Genomic DNA, 12,180 nt, shown 5'->3' with positions numbered 1-12,180 from the left:
AAACTATGTGCCCCCACCAGCCTGGTAAAACTCGCTTATCTCCCAAGCGCCGTGATTAATGGCACGGTTGGGTTACCCACGCCCGTATTGATGAGAATCTCGGAATAAGGGGACATGATCTCTGCTTCGACAAGACGTACCAAGGAAACCACCTCGCTAAACGCGCTGAGGTGGGACAGTAAAACGATTCGAATAAAGGCTTGGCCGTGGCGTGATGTCACGCTATAGAATACGTTAGCAGATTAGATTTGTACAAATATTATTCTCTCTACGGTGGTATGTGGAACTTATTTTGCAGAGCCGGACACTATCCTTGTATTCAAAATCTTATATGAAGTATTCGGAGGAGGAACCCGCCTTGCAATGCCGAAGACAATCTGCGCGCCGGACTCGTCGTCATTGAAGCCTGGTTCAGGGGCTACTGAGGGAGTCCTGGATTAGGGGGTGTCCGGATGACCGGACTATAACCTTTGGCCGGACTCCTGGACTATGAAGATACAAGATTGAAGACTTCGTCCCGTGTCCGGATGGGACTTTCCTTGGCGTGGAAGGCAAGCTTGGCGATACGGATATGTAGATCTCCTCCCATTGTAACCGACCCTATGTAACCCTATCCCTCTCCGGTGTCTATATAAACCGGAGGGTTTTAGTCCGTAGGACGAACAACAATCATACCATAGGCTAGCTTCTAGGGTTTAGCCTCTCTGATCTCGTGGTAGATCCACTCTTGTACTACCCATATCATCAAATCAAACAGGAGTAGGGTTTTACCTCCATCGAGAGGGCTCGAACCTGGGTAAAAACATCGTGTCCCTTGTCTCCTGTTGCCATCCGTCTAGACGCACAGTTCGGGACCCCCTACCCGAGATCCGCCGGTTTTGACACCGACAATCTTACTCAATCCATAGGTAGGTATGGTGGACTCTCATGGCAAAACTGGGTTTAAGGGATGTTTGTAAGCACACGTAGTATCTCTACTTGGTGCAAAGAATTTGGCTAGCATGAGAAGGAAAAGCAAGCTCGACATGTTGGAGGATCTATGACAATATAACATCTATTCGGATATAAGAAAACATAACCCATTAAGTTGTATTCCTTGTCCAACAGTAACTTTTTAGCATGTCATATTTTAATGAGTGCTCACAATTACAAAAGATGTCCAAGATAGCATATTTATATGTGAAATCTCTCTTCCTTCAACATTCTTTCATGAATTGTTCAAGTGACCAATACTATGTTTGCTAACTTTTAATAAATTTACCACCTATACTTATTATGTGTGAAGTCATTACTCCCCATGGTATAAGCATATGAAACATATATAAATTCAGATTTATGATATTCAACTCATTCAACCATTTACTCATAGGATATACGTGAAGCACGTGAGTAAATGTCAAACTACTCCAAAAAGATACTCCCTCTATTTCGTTTTATAGTGCGTATAAGCTTTAGAGAGAAATTCCACAATGTAGTGCGTATCTCCCTCCTCGAGCCATTTTGGACGAAAATGCCCCCCCCCCACCAAATCGAACAGACCCCACCCAGCCCAGCGCATCGCTCGCCTCTCTCTCCCTTATCTCTTTCTTGTCGTTGCTTTCCCCACCTCCCTCCCCACCTCGCTGATCCCCATCGATCTCCCTTCTTCCTCGCTGATCCCCATCGATCCCCACCTCCCTTGCTGATCCCCACCACCCATAATGCTTCCTCTCCCTCTCTCATCGATCTTCTACGCTTCATGTCAGTAGCCGTCCAACAGATCTGGGCCGAGAGGTGCGGCGTAGGCGGCGGTCTTCATGGCTGGAGGAGTTGAGGGAGAGGTGAGGAGGAAGGTTCCGGCTCTGTTGAAGGAGGCAAAGGCGGCAATACAGCAAATTGAGTTGTTGCTAGGCGAGACACCCAAGTTGGACAGAGGAGATGCTCAATGATTCGGCAAGCGACAGCGGGAATTCGAAGGCACAGAGGGGGAAGAAGAGGAGGAGGTCCCTGGCGAGGGCTATGTTGGAGACTGGCTGGATGCCCTCGGTAAGGAGGAGTTGCTGGAGTACGTCAATGGATTTGATGTCGGCCACACTAACCAAGGTTCACTTGTGAACCAGGATGCCTATGTCGGCGTCCGTGTAGAAGATGCCTCACCCATGCCGCTCAATTTTATTCAGCGTGGCGTGCATGTCCTTGGTGGCTGCCCAAGTACAGGAACAGGATGCATGTACGGGAACAAGCTCAGCTGTTGCCCAAGTAATAGCGTGCATGTCCTTAGTACAGGGAGCTTTCCCATATTGGCCGGAAAAGAGGTGTCAACCGAGGATGCTGAGACCCAGGACGACAAAGAGGTGCTGCCCGAGGACGCCGAGACCGACGGCGCCGGAGAGTTGCTACTCGAGGATGCTAAGATTGATGGCGTCGGAGAGTTGCTGCCCGAGGGCTCCGAGACCGACGACGGAGACGTGTTGCCTGAGGACGCCGAGACCCACGACGACGTAGAGGTGTTGCTCGAGGACGCCAAGACCGGCGATGTCGTAGACGTGGTGCCCGAGGATGCCCAGAGTGACGACGGCGTAGAAGTGTTGCCCGAGGACGCCAAGACCGACGATAGTGAAGAGGTGCCGCTTGAGGATGCCGAGGCCGATGTATTATTTGTGCCTGACTCCATGCCCGCTCAAGGAGGTGACTCGCTCGGCGAATGAACGATGGAGGTAAGGGGTAGTATGATGAGGTTATTAATTCCTGGTTATCTGATGTGAGTGTGTTCACCTCAAATTCGGTTGCATGCATGGACATGGTGATATGATGTGATGAGTATTTTGTTTGAAAAGTTAGTGTTGTGTAGTTTCTCAAGTGAATGTAGATAGTGTGCTCAGTAGCACGAATTGTCCTATGATGTGTATTTTGCTTATTGTCAAATGAATGCCGACAATCAGATTTCAGTCACTTGCTTGCATGGACCACGACCAGAACAAATTACTCATTTTTACTTGGTGGTTAGCTCAGTTTCATGCATGGTAATTATCATTGATCAACTAAACACAAAACACGTCCATAATACATTGATTAATATGTCCAGATTACATTGATCATTTGAACCCAAAATATGCCCAGATTGCTAGTATGATCAAGTGAACCCAAAATATGTCCAGATTACATTGATCATTTCTTGCCAAAATATGTCCAGACTATATTGATCCATTGAACCCAAACTATGTCCATATTGCAAACAATTGCATGCATAGACAATGACCATGTCTAGATGGTGGCATTTAGGAACTCAATCGCGGCATTTACAATTGTTGGATCACATGGTAACCTAGCAGGGAGAGGACCAGCTCCTGCTAGAGCCATCTTTCTCATGTGTGGAACCTTGTAGTGTTGGCTGCCATTAAGTTTGAGTATCTCCCGCATACAGGACTGCAAAGTGAGGAAGATGCGGTTGCTCCTCTTAGGCGGGTACTCTCCATATCCTTGGAGCACCTTGGTAACAATGTCATCTAGTGAACCTAGGAACGACTTCTGAAATAAAGCTTGTAGGGCTGCAAAAAAACCTAGGTCCAATATGTTCAGATCAGGAGAATTTGGTGGTTGGCACGTCAACGTAATGTTCCATCCATCTGCCATTGCGGCTGCACAAAACATAGGATCATTGACGAGAATATGAGTTTTGGCGTTGTCCTGTTGTATGATTATAGGATAACTGCATTCCGAAGCAGGCCACTTCTCCTTATTGGCAGGCAGAAGTTTGTTCACCATGTAATCTTGGCTAACTTTCCTTGTCACCACCGGCAACACCTTAGTAACAATTGTTCCCACATCGCGGTGCTTGCTATCCCTCTTAGCCTCCTCCAGGAATGTAAAAGGCCATATGCCAATCTTGCCATCAAATGTCATGTTGCCATCATCATCATATCGAGGCCTCGCCACCGCAGCAAGGAACATCACTTTTTTGATGTAATTCTTGTTTTGTGTGGTACGCTTTAGATCTTCCTCATTGAGACCCAAATAGAATTTTTGATTCTTCCGAGTGCGATAGAACCACTTCTCATCTATGTGGATGATGTTGTACATTCCATCAAATGTTGGCTGTTGTGGGATGCTTACTGGCTGAAACATAGACAAACAAAACTGAACCCTAGCCCTCTTGTTTTCTTCTGTCAATGTTGATTTGATGGCATTAGAATGCTGCCTGAGTCTGCCCTCCTTCAAGTGCCTGAATAAGGTAGTCTTTGCCATGTTCAACTCATTAGCAAGATCTTGGAGACTTGTTCTTTTTCTTAGATCAATATCCTTTATGGCATCTTCATTGAAAGCAATCCTCCTACGGCCACAATTCTTGGTCCTCTTGCTCAAGACTCCCTGCAATCCACCAACCTTCTTTCCCTCCAGCCATCTCAGTTGTATAGTTCGCAAAGGAATGTTTGTTTCTTCGGTGATAGCTTTAGTAATTCCATGATTCAATTTACCCAAAGAAGACCTCTCCAAGATCATGGAAAATATATTTTGCTTTTCTTCATCTTTGTACTGCCTTCTCTTTTTCTTGCCTTCATTTGCAAATAAGTGGCGTCATAAACTTATTACATTGCTAACTATATGAACAATCATGCAGGAACCAGTACATGCATGCATGAAGCAGTACAAGCATGCATGATCCAGTATACATGACCACTAGAAGCATGCATGAACCAGTATCCATGAACCAGCACACATGTATGCATGAACCAGTACAAGCATGCATGATCCAGAATCCATGAAGCAGTACGCATGTATGCGATCAGTGCAAGCATGCATGATCCACAATGCATAGCACACATGTATGCATGAACCAGTACAAGCATGCATACCAGCTGGAGCTGGATGTTCCTCGTCGTTTCCTTCAACATTTTCAGCATCAACTCCGGTGTCGACTGCATCAAGTTCAACATTCAAGTCAATGCCAAGCATGCCATGCCGTCGTCGTCGCCGCCGCCACCGTCAGATTCCATGTTCAAGTTAATACCAATATCGACATGAACGGAAGGTTGGCCGAGGCCGGCATCACCGAGTGGAGGTTGGCCGAGGCCGGCGTCATCGAGTGGAGGTTGGCCGAGGCCGGCGTCACCGAGTGGAAGTTGGCTAGCCTGCCACCTAATGGTTGGTGATCTTCCAATGAGTCCCAACCTCGTTCGTCCGCGTCCGCGTGATACGTCTCCAACGTATCTATAATTTTTTATTGTTCCATGCTATTTTATTACCTGTTTTGTATGTTTAATTAGATTTACTATACACTTTTATATTATTTTTGGACTAACCTATTAACCGGAGGCCCAGTCCAAATTGTTGTTTTTTTGCCTATTTCAGTGTTTCGCAGAAAAGGAATATCAAACGGAGTCCAATCGGAATGAAACCTTCGGGGGAGTTATTTTTGGAACAATCGCAATCCAGGAGACTTGGAGTGGATGTCAAGAAAGAAACGAGGCGGCCACGAGGAAGGTAGGCGCGCCCTAGGGGGTGGGCGCGCCCCCACCCTCGTGGGCCCCTCATGGCTCCCCTGACCGACTTCCTTCGCCTATATATACTCACGTACCCTGAAAAACATCCAGGAGCACCACGAAACCCTATTTCCACCGCCGCAACCTTCTGTACCCGTGAGATCCCATCTTGGGGCCTTTTCCAGCGCTCCGCCGGAGGGGGAATCGATCATGAAGGGCTTCTACATCAACACCATAGCCTATCCGATGAAGTGTGAGTAGTTTACCACAGACCTTCGGGTCCATAGTTATTAGCTAGATGGCTTCTTCTCTCTCTTTGGATCTCAATACAAAGTTCTCCTTGATCTTCTTGGAGATCTATTTGATGTAATTCTTTTTGCGATGTGTTTGTTAAGATCCGATGAATTGTGGGTTTATGATCAAGATTATCTATGAACAATATTTGAATCTCCTCTGAATTCTTTTATGTATGATTTGTTATCTTTGCAAGTCTCTTCGAATTATCAGTTTGGTTTGGCCTACTAGATTGATCTTTCTTGCAATGGGAGAAGTGCTTAGCTTTGGGTTCAATCTTGCGGTGTCCTTTCCCAGTGACAACAGGGGCAGCAAGGCATATATTGTATTGTTGCCATCGAGGATAAAAAGATGGGGTTTATATCATATTGCTTGAGTTCATCCCTATACATGTCATCTTGTCTAATGCGTTCCTCTGTTCTTATGAACTTAATACTCTAGATGCATGTTGGATAGCGGTCGATGTGTGGAGTAATAGTAGTAGATGCAGAATCGTTTCGATCTACTTGTCGCGAATGTGATGCCTATATACATGATCATGCCTAAATACCCTCATAAATATGCATTTTTCTATCAATTGCTCGACAGTAATTTGTTCACCCACCGTAATACTTATGCTATCTTGAGAGAAGCCACTAGTGAAACCTATGGCCCCCGGGTCTATTTTCCATCATCTAAGTTTTCAATCTACTTTATTTTGCAATCTTTACTTTCCAATCTATATCATAAAAATACCAAAAATATTTATTTATCTTATTATCTCTATTAGATCTCACTTTTGCAAGTGGCCGTGAAGGGATTGACAACCCCTTTATCGCGTTGGTTGCAAGGTTCTTATTTGTTTGTATAGGTACGAGGGATTTGCATGTAGCCTCCTATTGGATTGATACCTTGGTTCTCAAAAACTAAGGGAAATACTTATGCTACTTTGCTGCATCACCCTTTCCTCTTCAAGGGAAAACTAATGCATGCTCAAGAGGTAGCAAGAAGGATTTCTGGCACCGTTGCCGGGGAGGTCTACGCACAAGTCAAGACATACCAAATACCCATCACAAACCATTATCCCTCGCATTACATTATTTTCCATTTGCCTCTCGTTTTCCTCTCCCCGACTTCACCCTTGCCATTTTATTCATCCTCTCTTTCCCGTTCGTCTCTTTTTCGCTTGCCTCTTGTGTGCTTGTTTGTTGGATTGTTTGTCACAATGGCTCAAGATAATACTAAATTGTGTGATTTTTCCAATACCAACAAAATTTTCTTAGCACTCCGATTGCTCCTCTTACCAATGCTGAATCTTGTGAAATTAATGTTGCCTTGTTGAATCTTGTCCTGAAAGATCAATTCTCTAGCCTTCCTAGTGAAGATGTCGCTACTCATCTAAACAACTTTGTTGATTTGTGTGATATGCAAAATAAGAAAGACGTGGATAATGATATTGTTAAATTGAAGCTATTTCCGTTTTCGCTTAGAGATCGTGCTAAAACTTGGTTTTCGTCTTTGCCTAAAAATAGTATTCATTCATGGAATAAGTGCAAAGATGTTTTTATTTCTAAGTATTTTCCTCCCGCTAAGACCATCTCTCTTAGAAATGATATTATGAATTTTAAGCAACTTGATCATGAACATGTTGCACAATCTTGGGAGAGGATGAAATTAATGATTTGCAATTTCCCTACACATGGATTAAATTTATGGATTATCATTCAAAAAAATTATGCCGGGTTGAATTTTGCTTCTAGAAATCTTTTAGATTCGGCCGCGGGAGGCACTTTTATGGAAATCACTTTAGGAGAAGCTACTAAACTCCTAGATAATATGATGGTGAATTATTCTCAATGGCACACCGAAAGATCTACTAGTAAAAAGGTTCATGCGATATAGGAGATTAATGTTTTGAGTGGAAAGCTGGATGAACTTATGAAATTGTTTGCTAATATAAGTGCTCCTATTGATCCTAATGATATGCCTTTTTCTAATTTGATTGAGAATAATAATGAATCTATGGATGTGAATTTTGTTGGTAGGAATAATTTTGGTAACAATGCGTATAAAGGAAACTTTAATCCTAGGCTGTTTCCTAGTAATTCCTCTAATAATTATGGTAATTACTACAATAACTCTTATGGAAATTTTAATGAGATGCCCTCTGATTTTGAGATTAGTGTTAAAGAATTTATGATTTCTCAAAAGAATTTCAATGCTTTGCTTGAAGAAAAATTGCCTAAGATTGATGAGTTGGCTAGGAACGTGGATAGAATTTCTCTTGATATTGACACTTTGAAACTTAGATCTATTCCACCTAAGCATGATATCAATGAGTCTCTCAAATCTATGAGAATTTCCATTGATGAGTGATAACCCACAAGTGTAGGGGATCGCAACAGCTTTTGAGGGTAGAGTATTCAACCCAAATTGATTCGACACAAGGGGAGCCAAAGAATATTCTTGAGTATTAGCAGCTGAGTTATCAATTCGACCACACCTGGATAACTTAGTATCTGCAGCAAGGTATTTAGTAGAAAAGTAGTATGATAGTAATGGTAACAGTGGTAAAGATAAAGATAGCAAAAGTAATATTTTTGGGTTTTGTAGTGATTGTAACAGTAGCAACGAAAAAGTAAATAAGCGAAGCACAATATATGAAAAGCTCGTAGGGAATGGATCAGCGATGGATAATTATGTCGGATGCGATTCCTCATGTAATAGTTATAACCTAGGGTGACACAGAACTAGCTCCAATTCATCAATGTAATATAGGCATGTATTCCGAATATAGTCACACGTGCTTATCGAAAAGAACTTGCATGACATCTTTTGTCCTACCCTCCCGTGGCAGTGGGGTCCTAGTGGAAACTAAGGGATATTAAGGCCTCCTTTTAATAGAGAACCGGACCAAAGCATTAACACATGGTGAATACATGAACTCCTCAAACTACGGTCATCACCGAGAAGTATCCCGATTATTGTCACTTTGGGGTTGTCGGATCATAACACATAATAGGTGACTATAGACTTGCAAGATAGGATCATGAACACACATATATTCATGAAAACATAATAGGTTCAGATCTAAAATCATGGCACTTGGGCCCTAGTGACAAGCATTAAGCATAGCAAAGTCATAGCAACATCAATCTCAGAACATAGTGGATACTAGGGATCAAACCCTAACAAAACTAACTTGATTACATGGTAAATCTCATCCAACCCGTCACCGTCCAGCAAGCCTACGACAAAATTACTCACGCACGACGGTGAGCATCATGAAATTGGTGATGGAGGATGGTTGATGATGACGACGGTGATGAATCCCCCTCTCCGGAGCCCCGAACAGACTCCAGATCAGCCCTCCCGAGAGAGATTAGGGCTTGGCGGCGGCTCCGTATCATAAAACGCGATTAAACTTCCTCTCTGATTTTTTTCTCCACGAGACAGAATATATGGAGTTGGAGTTGAGGTCGGCGGAGCTGCAGGGGGCCCACAAGACGGGGGCGTGCCCAGAGGGGGTGGGCACTCCCCCCACCCTCATGGACAGGGTGTGGGCCCCATGGTCTTCATCTTTTGCTAGTATATTTTATATTTTCTGAAACTTGTCTCCGAGGATTTTCAGGTCATTCCGAGAACTTTAGTTTTCTACACATGAAACAACATCATGGTAATTCTGCTGAAAACAGCATCAGTCCGGGTTAGTTTCATTCAAATCATACAAGTTAGAGTCCAAAACAAGGGCAAAAGTGTTTGGAAAAGTAGATACGTTGGAGACGTATCAACTCCCCCAAGCTTAAACCTTTGCTTGTCCTCAAGCAATTCAGTTGATAAACTGAAAGTGATAAAGAAAAACTTTTACAAACACCGTTTGCTCTTGTTGTTGTAAACATGTAAAGCCGGCATTCAAGTTTCAACATATATTATGGACTAACCATACTCACAATAACACCTCGGACTCACAATTACTCATATCAATGCCATAATTAGCTAGCGAGCGATAATAATAAAACTCGGATGACAACACTTTCTCAAAACAATCGTAACATGATATAACAAAATGGTATCTCGCTAGCCCTTTCTGAGACCGCAAAACATAAATGCAGAGAACCTTTAAAGATCAAGGACTGACTAAACATTGTAATTCATGGTAAAAGAGATCCAGTCAAGTCATACCCAATATAAACCAATAGTAATGAGTGCAAATGACAGTGTGCTCTCCAGCAGGTGCTTTTTAATAAGAAGGTGATGACTCAACATAAAAGTAAATAGATAGGCCCTTCGCAGAGGGAAGCAGGGATTTGTAGAGGTGCCAGAGCTCGATTTTAAAATAGAGATTGAATAATATTTTGGGCGGCATACTTTCACTGTCAACGCAACAACTATGAGATGGTTGTATCTTCCATACTACATGCATTATAGGTAGTTCCCACGCAGAATGGTAAAAGTTTATACTCCCCCACCACCAACAAGCATCAATCCTTGGCTTGCTCGAAACAACGAGTGCCTCCAACTAACAACAATCCTGGGGGAGTTTTGTTTAATTATATTTATTTGCTTTGATCTTTTTGGATCATGGGACTGGGCATCCCGGTTACCGGCCCTTTCTCGTGAATGAGGAGCGGAGTCCACTCCTATTGAGAATAACCCACCTAGCATGGAATATATAGGCAGCCCTAGCTGAAACATGAGCCGCTCGAGCATACAAAACAGAATTTCATTTGAAGGTTTGGAGTTTGGCACATACAAATTTACTTGGAACGACAGGTAAATACCGCATATAGGAAGGTATGGTGGACTCATATGGAATAATTTTGGGGTTTTAGGAGTTTGGATGCACAAGCAGTATTCCTGCTTAGTACAGGTGAAGGCTAGCAAAAGACTGGGAAGCGACCAACTGAGAGAGCGACAACAGTCATAAACATGCATTAAAACTAATTCACACCGAGTATAAGCATGAGTAGGATATAATCCACCATGAACATGAATATCATGAAGGCTATGTTGATTTGTTTCAACTACATGCGTGAACATGTGCCAAGTCGAGTCACTCAATTCATTCAAAGGAGGATACCATCACATCATACCACGTCATAATCATTCTAATAGCATGTTGGCACGCAAGGTAAACCATTATAAATCATAGCTAATCAAGCATGGCACAAGCAACTATAATCTCTAAATGTCATTGCAAATATGTTTACTCCATAATAAGCTGAATCAGGAACGATGAACTCATCATATTTACAAAAACAAGATAGGTCGAGTTCATACCAGCTTTTCTCATCTCAGTCAGTTCATCATATATCGTCATTATTGCCTTTCACTTGCACGATCGAACGATGTGTATAATAATAGGAGTGCACGTGCATTGGACTAAGCTAGAATTTGCAAGCATTCAACTCAAGAGAGAAGAAAAAGTAATACGGGCTCTAAGTTAAATAAACAATCATGCATATGAGATCCACTAAAAAATTTCAGTAAGGTCTTCTACTCTCAACCCCCCAAAGGAAAGAAAAGAAAATAAAACTATTTACACGAGAAATCTTTTTGGGTTTTCATTTTAATTTCTACTACAAGCATGGAAAATAAACTAACTAACTTTTTTGGTTTTTCTTAAGGTTTATCAAACACACAAGAATAAAACTAGAAAAATAAAATTAAACTAGCATGGATAATACAATGAAAGAGTATGAGCACCAACGACTAGAATAGTGTGTGAACATGAATGTAAAGTCGGCGAGAAATACGTACTCCCCCAAGCTTAGGCTTTTGGCCTAAGTTGGTCTAATGCCAAGGGTAGCCTGGCTGATATCCGTAGTTGTAACTGGGGTCGTACTGAGATGCAGCAGCAAATGCATCTTGAGCTGCAGCATGTTGGCGAGCCACCTCCGCTCTCCCCTCGTGTTCAGCTGCTTCCTCCCTGGTAACAACATATCTTCCTTTTGCCTGGTAATCAAAAAGGAAAGGAGCAGGAAGAGTAACATGGACAATGCTATGTCTGTCAAAGATTAGTCGATACTGGAGGAATTGTTCATTCATCTTAAGAAAAAGATGTTGGACCATAGCGTCATAATCTAAATGAGCAGGAGGTAACATCATATCCCCCTCTCATGGAGCTATACCAAGATAATTTGCCACACGGGTCGCATAAATTCCTCCAAATAAATCTCCAGCTCTACCATTTTTATGCAACCTACGTGCAACTATTGCCCCCAGGTTATAATCTTTATAACCTAACACAACACTCTTGAGGACACAAAGATCAGGGACACACATATGACATGCTTCATCTTTACCGTTAATGCATCTACCAATGAAGAGAGCAAAATAATGTATAGCAGGAAAATGAATGCTCCCTATGGTAGCTTGTGTAATATCCCTAGACTCTCCCACAGTAATACTAGCAAGGAAATCCCTAAATTCAGATTTGTGGGGATCA

General features: G+C 42.7%; 1 protein-coding gene across 1 annotated transcript; it reads left to right on the top strand.

Annotated features, from left to right (window-relative positions):
• The first annotated feature begins 1,611 nt into the window (after positions 1-1,611).
• On the top strand, positions 1,612-5,198 carry LOC119341715. The gene is made up of 3 exons (XM_037613579.1): positions 1,612-2,025; positions 2,100-2,696; positions 4,598-5,198. The coding sequence occupies exons 1-2, from the start codon at positions 1,918-1,920 to the stop codon at positions 2,685-2,687; spliced, it is 696 nt and encodes a 231-aa protein (XP_037469476.1). The 5' UTR covers positions 1,612-1,917; the 3' UTR covers positions 2,688-2,696; positions 4,598-5,198.
• Positions 5,199-12,180: the final 6,982 nt, after the last annotated feature.

The sequence above is a fragment of the Triticum dicoccoides genome, chromosome 1B (genome assembly GCF_002162155.2).
Source record: "Triticum dicoccoides isolate Atlit2015 ecotype Zavitan chromosome 1B, WEW_v2.0, whole genome shotgun sequence".
Classification (NCBI taxonomy): Eukaryota; Viridiplantae; Streptophyta; class Magnoliopsida; order Poales; family Poaceae; genus Triticum; species Triticum dicoccoides.
The sequence above is the reverse complement of the archived record's forward strand: the minus strand, read 5'-3'. Positions and strand labels throughout refer to the sequence as shown.

What these genes read in the sequence shown, in the direction of transcription:
- LOC119341715 (XM_037613579.1), top strand. Translation starts at nt 1,918, where the DNA reads ATGCTCAATGATTCGGCAAGCGACAGCGGGAATTCGAAGGCACAGAGG. An exon ending in AGACTGGCTGGATGCCCTCG is followed by an intron (nt 2,026 to 2,099) that starts GTAAGGAGGAGT and finishes CTTGTGAACCAG; the next exon opens with GATGCCTATGTCGGCGTCCG.